General features: G+C 46.4%; 1 protein-coding gene across 3 annotated transcripts in view; it reads left to right on the top strand.

Moving 5' to 3' along the window:
* The window catches only part of LOC144486166 (NACHT, LRR and PYD domains-containing protein 3-like), a 152,687-nt gene that overhangs the window by 132,428 nt on the left and 4,830 nt on the right, over window positions 1-15,429 (top strand). For all 3 annotated transcript variants that reach the window (XM_078204241.1, XM_078204240.1, XM_078204238.1), the window contains 2 exons: window positions 7,077-7,247; window positions 10,701-10,868. In XM_078204241.1, coding sequence (XP_078060367.1) covers window positions 7,077-7,247; window positions 10,701-10,868 — 339 coding nt within the window. The remainder of the gene's footprint in view (window positions 1-7,076; window positions 7,248-10,700; window positions 10,869-15,429) is intronic.

The following is a 15,429-nucleotide window of genomic DNA, read 5'->3' as shown; positions in this document are numbered from 1 at the left end:
TCCCTACATAAGCTTCCCTCTTCCTTTTCACAAGACATTCCACCTCTTTCGTGAACCATGGTTCCCTCACTCGGCCATTTCCTCCCTGCCTGACAGGGACATACCTATCAAGGACACCCAGTATTTGTTCCTTGAAAAAGTTCCACTTTTCATTAGTTCCTTTCTCTGACAGTTTCTGTTCCCAACTTATGCCCCCTAATTCTTGCCTAATCGCTTCATAATTACCTCTCCCCCAATTGTAAACCTTGCCCTGCCGTACGGCCCTATCCCTCTCCATTGCAATAACAAAAGACACCGAATTGTGGTCACTATCTCCAAAGTGCTCTCTCACAACCAAATCTAACACTTGGCCCGGTTCATTTCCCAGTACCAAATCCAATGTGGCCTCACCACTTGTCGGCCCATCCACATATTGTGTCAGGAAACCCTCCTGCACACACTGCACAAAAACTGCCCCATCCGAACTATTTGACCTACAAAGGTTCCAATCAATATTTGGAAAGTTAAAGACCCCCATGACAACTACCCTGTGACCCTCACACATATCCATAATCTGCTTAGCAATTTCTTCCTCCACATCTCCATTACTATTTGGGGGCCTATAGTAAACTCCTAACAACGTGACCGCTCCTTTCCTATTTCTAACCTCAGCCCATATTACCTCAGTGTGCAGATCCCCCTCGAAGTGCCTTTCCGCAGCCGTTAAACTATCCTTGATTAACAGTGCCACTCCTCCACCTCTTTTACCAGCTTCCCTACACTGAGTGAAACATCTATACCCCGGAACGTCCAACAACCATTCCTGTCCTTGTTCTACCCACGTCTCCGTAATGGCCACAACATCGTAGCCCCAAGTACCAATCCACGCCCCAAGTTCATCTACCTTGTTCCGGATGCTCCTTGCATTGAAGTAGACACACTTCAACCCACCTTCCTGTCTACCGGTACCCTCCCTTGACCCTGATATCTTCCCCAATACCTCACCACCCTCAACACTGACTTCTGGACTACAACTCCTTTTCCCACTCCCCTGACAAATTAGTTTAAACCCCCCTGAAGAGCCGTAACAAATTTCCCTCCCTCAGTCCCACAACTTCCTATGTTGAGGGAGTGGGGGAATAATGTTATGGTTCACCCTCTGAGGTCCTCTCCTCCTCCTCAGATGTGCACAGCTCTCCCCGGACACAGCATCCATTGATTTGTGAAAGGGGGGAGAGTGAGTGGATGACAGTAAATGGAGGACAGGACATGGTGGTCGAGTCTCGCTGTTAGATGTCAGTACAGCAGCGAGAGCTGAACTTAGTTCCAATTATCAAGATGCAGAATCAGTTTGGGGAGAGATAAGAATTAACAAAGTTAAAAGATCACTTGTGGGAATCATTTATATCCCCCTAACAGTATTCAGAATCTCCGACACAGGACAAAGGAATATTAATAGGGTCTCGTAAAAACATACTGCAATAATCACGGATGATTTTAACATTCATGTACAAAGAAGAACAAAGAGCCATGCAGCACAGTAACAGGCCCTTCGACCCACCAAGCCTGCGGCGACTCCTCATTCTTATTCAGACCCAGTACTTATTGCTCAGACGCAGCTTCTATTCCTCTGTTCATCTCCCGTTCATGTTTCCATCAAGATAAACCTTGAACATTGGGAACGTTCCTGCTTCCGTCAACTTCAGTGGCTGCGCATTCGAGGCACCCACCACTCTCTATGTGAAATCTTTCTCCGCACGTCTCCTCTAAACTTTCACCCTCTTTCCTTCAAACTGTCCCGTCTTGTAGTTGACATTTCCACCCTGGGGAAAAGACTCCAACTATCAACCATATATCTGCCTCTATCAGGTCGCCCCTCAGCCTCCGTCTTTCCAGGGAAAACAATCCGAGTTTATTCAACTTCTCTTCATACCTTAACCAGACCGGGCAACATCCTTGTAAACCTTCTTTACACCTTCTCCAAAGCAGCCACATCCTTCTGGTTGTCTGGTGATCAGCACTGCACGCAATATTCCATGTTGGGCCTAACTAAAGTTTAATACAGCTGTAACATAACTTGCCAACTTTTATACTTGATGCCCTGGCCAATGAAGCAAGCATGCTGCATGCCTTGTTGACCAAGTTATCCACCTGTGTTACCACTTTCAGGGATCAGTGGACAAGTACGCACAGATCCATCTGTATGTCAATGCTCCTGTTATTTTTTAGAGACAGGGAAGGCTGGGGGACGACCATGTGGAGTTGTATCAAATTATAGAAATAAACCTTTCCCCTTTGTTTTAGGAGACAATAACCAGGGGCATAGATTTAAGGCATTGGGGAGGAGTTTCAGAGGAGAATTGAAGATGGCACAGTGGTTAGCATTGCTGCCTCACAACGTCAGGGACCTTTGTTTAATTCTGGCCTCGGGTGACTGCCTGTGTGGAGCTTGCATGTTCCCCCCGTGTGTGCGTGTTTCTGTCAGGTACTCTGGTTTCCTCACACAGTCCAAAGGTGTGTAGGTTAGGTGGATCGACCATGCTAAATTATCATTTCATGTCCAAAGATATGTAGTTTCAGTGGATTTGCCATGATAAATGTCCAGTGATAAGCAGTTGTGTGGGCCTGGCTTTTTCGGACAGTCAGTGCAGAGTCGATGAGGCGATTGGGCACCTTCTGCAGAGTGGGGATTCTATGGTTCTGTGGAAAAGTTTTTTCACCCAGAGGGTGGTGGGAATCTGGATCTCACTGTCTGAAAGGGTGGTGGAGTCAGGAACACTCACAACATTTAAGAAGCATTCAGACAAGCACTTGAAATGCCGCAGCAGACAAGGCTATGGAGCAAGTGCTGGAAATGGGTTAGAATAGATTGGTGCTTGATGGCTGACACAGACACGATGGCCCGAAGGGCCTCTTTCTGTGCTGAAAAACTCTATAAAGGCCCAGGGGTTGGAAGTTCTGAACCAGAACCTGAATTTTCACTGATTCCTGTGATTTCTCTCTCTCTGATCCCAATGCAGTGGAATGTCAATCACATTGATTTCTGTGCCCTGGGTGTAGGGGAATAATGTGACGGTGACTGAGGACCCGTTCACATGCTTACAGGGGGACACACGTCACCCAGTCACACAACCCTTGATTTGTGAGGAAGAGTAAAGAGTGAATGGAGGCAATTGTTAAGATGCAGACCAGAAACTCCAAGGTGTTTTGTGAGGTTAGCCTGGACCCTTGGTTTTACATTTGATTTTGGCATTGATGAGCATGAGGTGTTTCACTCCAGGTATGAATCGAGTGACCCACTAGGATGCTTTTATCAAACACACTTTATTTAAGAATGCAGTTAGAATATAACAACAAGAATTAGCATAACCTTCACCAATTGCAAGACTTAAACATGACACAGTATAACTCTTAACAGCTAGCTATCTCTGTTGTTCCAATATAAAGCAATACCCACAGACATACACCCTTCTCCAACATTAGTTAGCGCAAAAACAAGTAAGCTCACGTGATGCCGATTTCCAGCTTTTTACCACTTCCGGAGAGCCAACAGACAATTGTTTTCAGAGAAGGATGTCGCCTCCGAACAGTCCAACCGCAGAGAGGTGACCCCAGTCTCTGACAGCTTCCAACACAGCAACACTTAAACAGCAAAAACTCCAACTTCAGAGAGGGAAACAGCACTGCTGTTTGTCTTAACTTCAAGCAGCTTCTGAAAGCAGAATTGAAACTAGAATGTTCTGTGAAAAATAGCTGTTCCTCCGTCACATGTCATAACCTGTCAATCACCCGCAATCAAGCTCTACTCTGCCATCCCAGGAGAAACACTGAAACAACAGAACACTGCATTAGTTCAGATTAAAATCAACATGATGTCAATTATACTGCTTCAGTAACAATAAAGGAAACCGGCTACAGATAGCACGGTGCCAACAACATAACCTGCAAAGAAACATGTCAGACAGAAGGCAGAGAGTTGGGATAAAAGGTTCTTTCTCAGAATGGCAACCGGTGACAAGTGGTGTCCCGCAGGGTTCAGTGTTGGGGCCACAGCTGTTCTCCTTATATATTAACGATCTAGATGACGGGACTGGGAGCATTCTGGCCAAGTTTGCCGATGATACAAAGATAGGTGGAGGGGCAGGTAGTATTGAGGAGGTGGGGAGGCTGCAGAAAGATTTAGACAGTTTAGGAGAGTGGTCCAAGAAGTGGCTGATGAAATTCAACGTGGGCAAGTGCGAGGTCGTACACTTTGGAAAAAAGAATAGAGGCATGGACTATTTTCTAAACGGTGACAAAATTCATAATGCTAAAGTGCAAAGGGACTTGGGAGTCCTAGTCCAGGATTCTCTAAAGGTAAACTTGCAGGTTGAGTCCGTAATTAAGAAAGCAAATGTAATGTTGTCATTTATCTCAAGAGGCTTGGAATACAAAAGCAGGGATGTACTTCTGAGGCTTTATAAAGCACTGGTTAGGCCGCATTTGGAGTACTGTGAGCAATTTTGGGCCCCACACCTCAGGAAGGACATACTGGCACTGGAGCGGGTCCAGTGGAGATTCACACGGATGATCCCAGGAATGGTAGGCCTGACATACGATGAACGTCTGAGGATCGTGGGATTATATTCATTGGAGTTTAGGAGGTTGAGGGGAGATCTGATAGAAACTTACAAGATAATGAACGGCTTAGATAGGATGGACGTAGGGAAGTTGTTTCCATTAACAGGGGAGACTAGGACGCGGGGGCACAGCCTTAGAATAAAAGGGAGTCACTTTAGAACAGAGATGAGGAGAAATTTCTTCAGCCAGAGAGTGGTGGGTCTGTGGAATTCATTGCCACAGAGGGCTGTGGAGGCCGAGAAGTTGAGCGTCTTCAAGACAGAAATTGATAAATTCTTGATTTCTCGAGGAATTAAGGGCTATGGGGAGAGAGCGGGTAAATGGAGTTGAAATCAACCATGATTGAATGGTGGAGTGGACTCGATGGGCCGAATGGCCTTACTTCCGCTCCTATGTCTTATGGTCTTATGGTCTAGAAGCCGGAGTTGGCCATTCGGCCCTTCGAGCCTGCACCACCATTCATTTTGTTCATGGCTGATCATCAAATTCAATATCCTTCAATATTCAGTATATTTCTTCAAGACATAGTTTGTGACAAAATGTACATTGCAACACGTCCTTCAGCTAGTTCCATGTGACCAGTGATGGGCACACAAGCTCTATGTGTTGCAGGCACCAGAGAGTCTCCTGTGTCCATTCGACCACACAACCAGCTCCATAACCAGTATCGCAATCAGCGATTTCCCACACTATCTGCTGTTCTCCCAGCTCCAGTGCAGCTGCTTCTCTGTGTAAGGATGGCAGCATCTGGACACTGCCACCATTTGTAGTTCATTTCCTGACGTTTCGTGCTCTCTTCTACAGGCACATAAAGTTCCATTGTTACTCTCCCATCAAAGACACAAGCCTATGCTGGTGAGAACCTGTCTGACCATCATGTCTACGCAGGGAAAGCCTCTTGCCTGTGACCATCCCATTCTCACAGTGCTAGAGTTATCTGACTAACTAGAACCCTGCAGAGAGAGGCTGACATGTCTCTGACAGTCGATGCTGCTTTCTGGGCGTTGCCTGTGTCTGTGTGGGGAATGGCCTTTCTACCATTTCACTTTCATTCTCATTCGACCCCATATGCCTCAGATTATATGCTATAAAATGCTTCACCACCTTGTCAGAACTTGGCAAGTTATTCATCCTTTTGCCTCATGCAACCATATAACCCACGCCTACTCAGGTCTCCAGTAATCTCCATCCCGATATACTTGGATTGATGTGGCAGATACTGTCCAGTCCTGAGAGAACAGAAATTTGCTCCAGACTCGCGTCGCCTTGGGGAAGAGTACCAAGTGTTGCCAAGTGCATCATTGAATTGAGTTTAACCTTTCTCCTCCCATTCCAGCCCTGTGTTCTTAACCAGATCTTCCTCACTGGTCTCTCCAGAGCTGCTGCCTATCAAAGTGCTGCCCGTGCCAGCATTGCCTGAACCGGGACTCCCCCTGCAGCGAGTGGTTAAGGGCTGGAGTTCACTGTCTGGGAGTGTGGTGGAGACACGTTCAGTTGAAAATTTCCAAAGGGAATTGGATTATTATCTGAAAAGGAAGATTGTGCAGGGTTACGGGGAAAATTTGGGGCAATGACACTTAGTAAATTGCTCATTCAGAGAGTCGGTGCAGAGAGCATGGGCCGAATGGTCTCCTTCTGCTCTGTAACAATTCTGTGATTCTACCTGAGAGAGATACCAATGGCCCTTTGTGGACACTGGCTAAATTACCTCACCCTGTCGACACTGCAACATCACCAGCTTCCAGTTAAAATCTCCATACATTTCCAACCATTATCTTCACAGAATTATTGCGGAGCACCACGAGACGAAATGTGTCTGCACCGGCTCACCAAACTAGGATTAGGAATTTGTCTCATTCTACTGCCTTCTCCTCGTATCTTTGCACATTGTTTCATTCGATTGTTCATCGACTGCCCTCTGTGATGCCTCGAATCAGCCTGCCTCCACCACACTTCCAGACTGTACATTCCAGACCCGTGCCACTGGCATCGTGAAAAAGGTTTCTCTCTCATCATCAACCCCACCACACACTCCATTCCTGAGCCACTGACCATCCCATGTCCCTCCCTGTGACTCAGGGTAAGGACATGGGAATCCTGAGCTCTTCCCTTTCACCATCATCCTTTTTGTCATTTAATCACTCCGGCACTTCCATTTTGTTCTTGTCACCCGCCCATCCCCAGCTCCCTGTCACTTCAAACAATTTAATTCACTGCTACTCCCAAGTTTTAATTTTAGCTAATTGAACTGAAACTAAATCTGTTTCTTCACAGATGCTGCCTGTCCTGCTGAGATTTTCCACATATTTTATTCATATTTCAGATTTATAGCATCAATAGAATTTTGTCTTCTGTATCAACTGAAGTTGTGTTTCGTGAATGTCCCGCGCTGTACATTATTATTGTTAATGATCTTATTCTTAAAAACACTGTGGATTTACTCTGATTCCTGTTATTTTTCTCTCTCTGATCTCCAGTCTGAATGAGAATGATATCACAGATTCTTGTGCCGAGGACCTGGCCTCTGCTCTCAGTACAAACCGCTCACTGATAGATCTGTATCTGGGTGTCAATAAACTGGGAGATTCCGGAGTGAAACTGCTGTCTGTGGCTCTGAGGAATCCGGACTGTAAAATACAGGAACTGGAGTAAGTAGCAGACTGTGTGAGATTGTGTTTATAATAACTGAATATTCAACAACATAATTTCACCACTGGTATTTATATAAAAAACACTGCCCATTACTATTGGCGTCAGTTATGAATCAGGAAAACTGCTTTTCCTCTGACTCCTGTTGCTTCTCTCTCTGATCCCTGAGCAATGGGATGTCAGTCCCACAAATCCTGTTCCTGTGCTGTTTTGTTCTTTGTAACTTTTACACTCGATGCCCCGGTCGATGAAGACAAGCATGTTGTCTGCCTTCTTGACCACCTCATCCACCTGTGTTGCTACTTTCAGGGATCTGTAGACTGGTACACACAGATCCCTCTGTAGGTCAGTGCTCCTGTGGCTTCTTCCATTTACTGTATAAATCACTCAGATTGTCAAAAGTTGAATAGAAGATTGGTTCACACAATGTATTCGAGCAATTTCCTGGAGAAGCACGTTCCAGTGCCAATCACACAACAAGCTGTTTTAGACATGGTGATGTGCAAATGTGTGGCGTTTCCAACAAAAATAGATTCCTTTCATTTGGAGAAGAGCAGCAGAAGTGTTCCAGCCGTTGCTAATTCAAGGAGTGTATTAGATTAAGTGAAGATGTGGCACCGGGGTTGGCACTGCTGCCTCACAGCGTCAGGGACCCGGATTCATTCCAGCTTTGGACGACTGTCTGTGGAGTTTTCACGTTCTCTCCATGTCTGTGTGGGTTTCCTTCGGCTGCTCCTGTTTCCTCCCACAGTCCAAATAAACTGTGTAGGTTGGGTGGATTGGCCATGCTAAATTGTCCGTTAGTGTCCAAGATGTGTAGTTTAGGTGGATTAGTGGCGTAAATATGTGGGGTTACGGGAACCTGGGCAACTGCTGATTAGTCTGACATTGATAGTATGGAAATCCTATAATAATCTATAATACAGGAAGTGATAACAGAACACTTCGATATTAATGGCAGGATTAGACAGGGCCAACATGGATTTATGAAAGGCTGGCACGGTGACACAGTGGTTAACATTGTTGCATCACAGCCAGGGGCCCGGGTTCAATTCCAGCCTTGGGTGACTGTGTGGAGTTTCTACATTCTCCCCGTGTCTGCCTGTGTTTCCTCTGGGTGCTCCGGTTTCCTCCCACACTCCAGAGATATGGATGGTAGATGGATTGGCCATGGTAAAATTGCCCTTAGTGTCCCAAGATATGTAGGTTAGGTAGATTAGCCCCAGTAAATTAGTGAGTTTATGGGGAGCGGACCTTGGTAAGTTACTCTGTCAGTGTGTCTCGATGGGCCGAATGACGATTCCTACACTAGGGATTCTATAGTTGCGTGATTCACACACAAGAGGTTATTCAATAAAATTGGAGCACCTGGGATTGGGAGGAATATACCAGCATGGATTGAGAACTGATCAATGGACAGAAACAAGGAGTTGGAATGAATGGGTTACTTTTGGGTTGACAGCCTCTAACTAGTGGGAGTACGGCAGGGATCAGTGTTTGGGTCTCAGCTATTCTGAATCTACATGAATGATATGGATGTGGGGATCAAATATAATATTTCCAAATTTGCGAATAATGGGAAAACCAGGTGGAAATCTGAATTGTGAGGAGGATGCAAAGATGTTTCAAGGGGATGTGGAGAGGCTCAGGGAGGCTCCACAACTGGAGTAATGTGTACAGTGTTGAGCTCTTTACTTAAAAAAGGATAGAATTGTATTGGAACCAGTTCAGAGAAAGTTCACTCGGCTGATTCCTGGGATGGAGAGGTTTATTTCACGAGGGAAATTTGAGCAGATTGGAGCAATATCTATGAAAGTTCAGAAGATTAAAAGGTGATCGCATTGAGGGGATGAGACAGGGTGGTTGCTGAGAGGCTGTTTCTTCTTGTAAGAGAGACCAGAACAAGGGGACAGATTTTAAAATGTAATTGTCAGTCCCTTCAGACTGAGATGAGGAGAAATTTATTTTTTAGATGGTGGCTGGTCAGTGGAATTCTCTTCCCTGGAGACTAGTGGCGGCAGAATCATTGAATATATTCAAGGCTGAGTTAAGAATGGTTTTGGATTGAGAAGCGAATCAAGGGTTACGGGGAGAAGAGTTGAGACTATAATTAGATCAGCCGGGATGGAGTGTGCTCGAGGGGCTGAATGACCTTCTGCTGCTCCTAGGTATTTTGTTCTCAAATCTGCTCTCAGACAGGACACAGAGACACAAAATCAAGTTACAGAATACTGATTAGAATGCGAATCTCTACAGCCAGCCAGGTCTTAAAGAGACAGATAATGTGAGAGAAGGGAGCATTAAGCACAGGTTACAGAGATGTGTATTGTCTCCAGACAGGACAGCCAGTGAGATTCTGCAAGTCCTTTGCATTGCCAGTGTCTGGGTGGAGATGTTCTTTCTGCAATTTCACTCTCATCCTTATTCACAAATCAGGCTGTGCTGCACTCACTGTGGCAGAACACATCAGGACATTGATCCTTTTCCACTCTGTAACCACGTGTCTGAAACCTGCTCACCTCCCAGCAATCTCCATCCAGACTGGCTTGTACCGATGGGATAATCTCCTCCCATCCTGAGGGAACAGGACCTCCCTCTGAGCCTGAGCAGCCGGGAGGAGCCCCTCCAGGGAGGGGGAGGTGAGGGGGGGGGGGGGGGGGGGGTGCGCAAGGGGGGCGCAAGCCGTGCTCTGCTTTCTGACATTTCAGTCCTTCATTCAGTAAGCAGAGCTCCCTTGCTGCTCCCTCCAGAGCTGCTGTGTTTGAAAGTCCTGCTGGCTGCCTTTGGAGATGGTGCCAGCATTGCCTGAACCGGGACTGCCCCGTGCCCAGGCTGCCTCAGTGGGCACCTCCCCCTGCCTGCCAGCCGTTAATTGTCCGCCTCTGACAATATCACCTTCATAACTCTGCCTATCCTGCCCACACGGACACACCACCCATTTCCAATCCCCATGCTGGGACTTCAGAGCTTCTGGTAAAATCACAGCCATTATCTTCAATCTCACCACAAACTGCATTCACAAACCACTGACCATCCCATGTCCCTCCCGAGCCACTCCGAGTAAGGACATGGGGATCCTGTGATTATGGTCCTGTCCCATCATCACTTTTATCATTTAATCACTCCTGTAATTCCAGTTTGTCCTTTCTTTGTTTCTTCCCCAGCCACCCACCGCTGTCACTTCAAACCTGTCAATTCACTGCCCATTCCCAGTTCCAATGGAAGTTCAAGCTTTCCCCCTGTTTCTCTCTTCACAAATACTTAGCTAACCTGCTGAGCATTTCCAGTTTATTTATATTTCATTTTCAGCATTGAGTATTTCCTCATTCTACAGAAATGCAGGGTGTGTTTTTGGAATGTCTGATACAATACATTATTATTGTCATTAACAGAATTATTTAAAACACTGGGGATTGAGCCTGATTCCTGTTATTCCTCTCTCTGATCTCCAGTCTCAGACGTAACGCTCTCACAGATTCTTGTGCTGAGGATCTCGTCTCCGCTCTCAGTACAAAACAGTCACTGAGGATTCTGTACCTGGAATCAAACTCCTTCTCAGATCAATCTGTCCCTGCTCTCCGCCACCTCATACTGACCTGCAGGAGTCTGGAGGAGATCTCGTGAGTGTTTGTGTTAATTTTTAGTGCAACAATTAAAATATAAATGGATTTAAAATATAAATGGGCCTGAACCTTCCAAACAGCAGCAATGGTAAGCAGATTGCCGGTATGTTTAAAAAATTTCCCAACCTGAAACTGCTGCATATTTCTCCCAGGATCTTCACCACTGCGACCCTGGGAGCTCCATCAGAGCAGACAAGAGTCGGGGAAGAGAGAGCACACACCCTATTTACAGCACACTGATTCCAAGGAGATCCATCAGAGCAGAGTTGGGGAAGAGAGAGCACACACCCTATTTACAGCACAGTGACCCCGGCGATCTCCATCAGAGCAGAGTGGAGTCACGTAGAGCGAGCACACCTTATTTACAGCACAGACCCCGGGGAGCTCCATAAGTGTTAGTTGATTGTGGGAGTGAATGGGTTGGTGTGTCGCTGGATGAATGGTTAGTCAGGGAGCTGGGGAGAGGTTCAAGGATTAGTTCTGGGTGTCGGGAGGGTGGTCGAGTTGTATTGTGTTGGGTTGGAGGGTTAATCAGCAGTTTGGATGGTGGCTGGGAGTTGGTAATGTTGGGTGTCTAGTCAGATGTGGTTGCGTGGTCGGGGGTTGGGATTGGTTAATAGCTTTGGAGAGTAGTGGGTTGGGGTTGGTTCTTGAATAATCAGTTTAAGTCAGAGATATAGTCACGAACATATTCAAGAGGCGGCTGCATATAGCACTTGGGGCGAACAGGATCAAAGGTTATGGGGAGAAAGCAGGATTAGGCTTTTGAGTTGGACGATCAGCCATGATTGTGATGGATGGTGGAGCAGGTTCGAAGGGCCAAATGGCCTCCTGCTCCTATCTTCCATGTTTCTATGTCAGGTCAGGAGAGGTTGGGACGGATGAGGCCAAGTTGGGAGGTTTAGTCAGATTTGTTCAAGGGCTAGTGGGAGGTAGTCGGGCTGGAGGGGAGGGAGAGATGATTTACGGGAGTGATAGCCTGTCAGGGGGAGATACCAGCAGCAGCCAGGCCTGTGACACCACAGCTGGTTCTGCTGTGGGACAGGGTCGGGGAAAGAGCAAGCGAGCAGTAGTAATCGGGGACTCGCTAGTTAGAGGCACAGACAGGCGTTTCTGTGGCTGCAATCGAGACTCCAGGATGGTGTGTTGCCTCCCTGGTGCCAGGGTCAAGGACGTCTCTGAGCGATTGCAGGACATTCTTAAGGGGGAGGGGGAGCAACCGGAGGCCGTTGTACATATTGGTACCAACGACATAGGTAGGAAAAGGGATGAGGTCCTGAAATGTGAATACAGAGAGTTAGGCAGAAAGCTAACGTGTAGGACCTCGAAGGTAGTAATTTCAGGACTACTATCGGTACCACGTGCTAGTGAGAGTAGGAATAGGAGGATTAGGCAGATGAATGACTGGCTTGAGAGCTGGTGCAGGGGGCAGGGATTTAGATTTTTGGATCATTGGAATCTTTTCTGGGGAAGGGCTGATCTGTTCAAGAGGGATGGGTTACATTTGAACTGGAGGGGGACTAACATCCTGGCGGGGAGATTTGCTCGAGCCGCTCGGGAGGGTTTAAACTAGTTTGGCAGAGGGGAGGGATCCAAAGCAGTAGGGAGACAGAAGAGAAGTTTGAGGACAGCACTATTACCACGCTATTTTTCTTGGAGCTACCTGTAATCTCCTTACATATTTGCTCCTCAATTTCCCGCTGTCTATTTGGGGGCCGATAGTATAACCCTATCAAAGTGATTTCCCTCTTATTTCTCAGTTCGACCCATATAGACTCAGTGGCCGAACGCTCAGATATATCCCCTCTCAGTACGGCCGTGATGCTTTCCCTCATCAAAAGTGCAACTCCCCCTCCTCTCTTACCTCCTGTTCTATCTTTCCGATAGCATCTGTACCCTGGAACATTAAGCTGCCAGTCCTATCCCCCCCTTAGCCATGTTTCAGAAGTTAAAGAGAGCACATTAATTCGTAAAGGCAGTGTCAGTAATCCTAGTACCAGACAGAGCAGGCAAAAGCAAGACAGAGGGCAAGGGAAGTCCAGATTAAACTGCATTTATTTCAATGCAAGAGGCCTGACGGGCAAGGCAGATGAACTCAGGGCATTGATGGGTACGTGGGACTGGGATATTATAGCAATTACTGAAACATGGCTAAGGGAGGGACAGGACTGGCAGCTCAATGTTCCAGGGTACAGGTGCTATTGGAAAGATAGAACAGGAGGTAAGAGAGGAGGGGGAGTTGCACTTTTGATTAGGGAAAGCATCACGGCCGTACTGAGAGGGGAAATATCCGAGGGTTCGGCCACTGAGTCTATATGGGTAGAACTGAGAAATAAGAAGGGGGAAATCACTTTGATAGGGTTATACTATCGGCCCCCAAATAGTCAGCGGGAAATTGAGGAGCAAATATGTAAGGAGATGACAGATAGCTCCAAGAAAAATAGGGCGGTAATAGTCAGAGATTTTAATTTTCCCAACATTGACTGGGACAGCCATAGTATTAGAGGGTTGGATGGAGAGAAATTTGTTGAGTGTATTCAGGAGGAATTTCTCACTCAGTATGTGGATGGCCCGACTAGAGAGGGGGCAGAACCTCACTATAAGAAGGATGTGGAAGCGCTGGAAAGAGTGCAGAGGAGATTTACCAGGATGCTGCCTGGTTTGGAGGGTAGGTCATATGAGGAAAGGTTGAGGGTGCTGGGGCTGTTCTCTCTGGATCGGAGGAGGCTGAGGGGAGGTTTATAAAATGATGAAGGGGATAGATAGAGTGAACGTTCAAAGACTATTTCCTCGGGTGGATGGAGCTATTACAAGGGGGCATAACTATAGGGTTCATGGTGGGAGATATAGGAAGGATATCAGAGGTAGGTTCTTTACGCAGAGAGTGGTTGGGGTGTGGAATGGACTGCCTGCAGTGATAGTGGAGTCAGACACTTTCGGAACATTTAAGCGGTTATTGGATAGGCACATGGAGCACACCAGGATGATAGGGAGTGGGATAGCTTGATCTTGGTTTCAGATAAAGCTCGGCACAACATCGTGGGCCGAAGGGCCTGTTCTGTGCTGTACTGTTCTATGTTCTATGTCCTCTTGGGAAATAAGGAAGGGCAGGTGACAGAAGTGTTTGTGAGGGATCACTTTGGGACCAGTGACCATAATTCTATTAGTTTTAAGATACCTATGGAGAATTATAGGTCTGTCCCAAAAGTTAATATTCTAAATTGGGACAAGGGCAATTTTGATGGTATCAGGCAGGAACTTACAAAAGTTAATTGGGGGAGTCTGTGGGAAGGAAGAGGGACGTCTGGTAAGTGACATGCTTTCAAAAGTGTGTTAACCAGGGTTCAGGGTAAACACATTCCTCTCAGAGTGAAGGGCAAGGCTGGCAGAAGTTGGGAACTCTGGATGACTCGGGATATTGAGGCCCTGGTCAAGAAGAAGAAAGAGGTACATGACGTGCATAGGCAGCTGGGATCAAGTGAATCTCTTGAAGAGTACAGGGGGTGTAGGAGTAGAGTTAAGAGAGAAATCGGGAGGGCAGAAAGGGGACACAAAATTGTTTTGGCAGATAAGGCAAAGGAGAATCCAAACAGCTTCTACAAATAAAGGGCAAAAGAGTAACTCGGGAAAGGATAGGGCCTCTTTAGGATCAACAAGGCAATCTATGTGTGGATCCACAAGAGATGGGTGAGATCCTAAATGAATATTTCTCATCAGTATTTACTGTTGAGAAAAGCATGGATGTTACAGGAACTTGGGGAAATAAATATTGATGTCTTGAGGAGTGTACATATTACAGAGAAGGAGGTGCTGGAAGTTTCAAAGCGCATCAAAGTCGATAAATCTGCGGGACCTGATGAGGTATATCCCAGGACGTTGTGGGAGGCTAGGGAGGAAATTGCGGGTCCCCGAGCCGAGATATTTAAATCATTGATAGTCACGGGTGAGCTGCCTGAAGATTGGAGGGTGGCAAATGTTGTGCCTTTGTTTAAAAAGGGCTGCAGGGAAAAGCCTGGGAACTACAGGCCAGTGAGCCTCACATCTGTGGTGAGTAAATTGTTGGAAGGCATTTTGAGGGACAGGATCTACAGGCATTTAGAGATGCAAGAACTGATTAGGGACAGTCAGTGTGGCTTTGTGAGTGGAAAATCATGTTCACAAATTTGATTGAGTTTTTTGAAGGGGTAACCAAGAAGGTAGATGAGGGAAGTGCAGTCGATGTGTCCATGGACACTGATTAGATGCTCTGACTGTGACTGTTAATGTATGAAATGAGAGGGGAGAGATACAAAATGGTGCACTTGGAATACTGTGTGTGCAATTCTGGTCACCCTATTATCGAAAGGATATTATTAAACTAGAAAGAGTGCAGAAAAGATTTACTAGAATGCTATTGGGACTTGATGGATTGAGTTATAAGGAGAGGCTAATAGATTGGGACTTTTTTCGTTGGAGCGTCGGAGGCTGAGGGGTGACCTTTTGAGGTCTATAAAATAATGAGGGGCTTAGATCAGCTGGTTGGTTGATATCTTTTCCCAAAGGTAGGGGAGTCTAAAAC

This window comes from Mustelus asterias, unplaced genomic scaffold (genome assembly GCF_964213995.1).
Source record: "Mustelus asterias unplaced genomic scaffold, sMusAst1.hap1.1 HAP1_SCAFFOLD_292, whole genome shotgun sequence".
NCBI classification, from domain to species: domain Eukaryota; kingdom Metazoa; phylum Chordata; class Chondrichthyes; order Carcharhiniformes; family Triakidae; genus Mustelus; species Mustelus asterias.
Note: the sequence above shows the minus strand (reverse complement) of the source record. Positions and strands in the feature narration are given on the sequence as shown.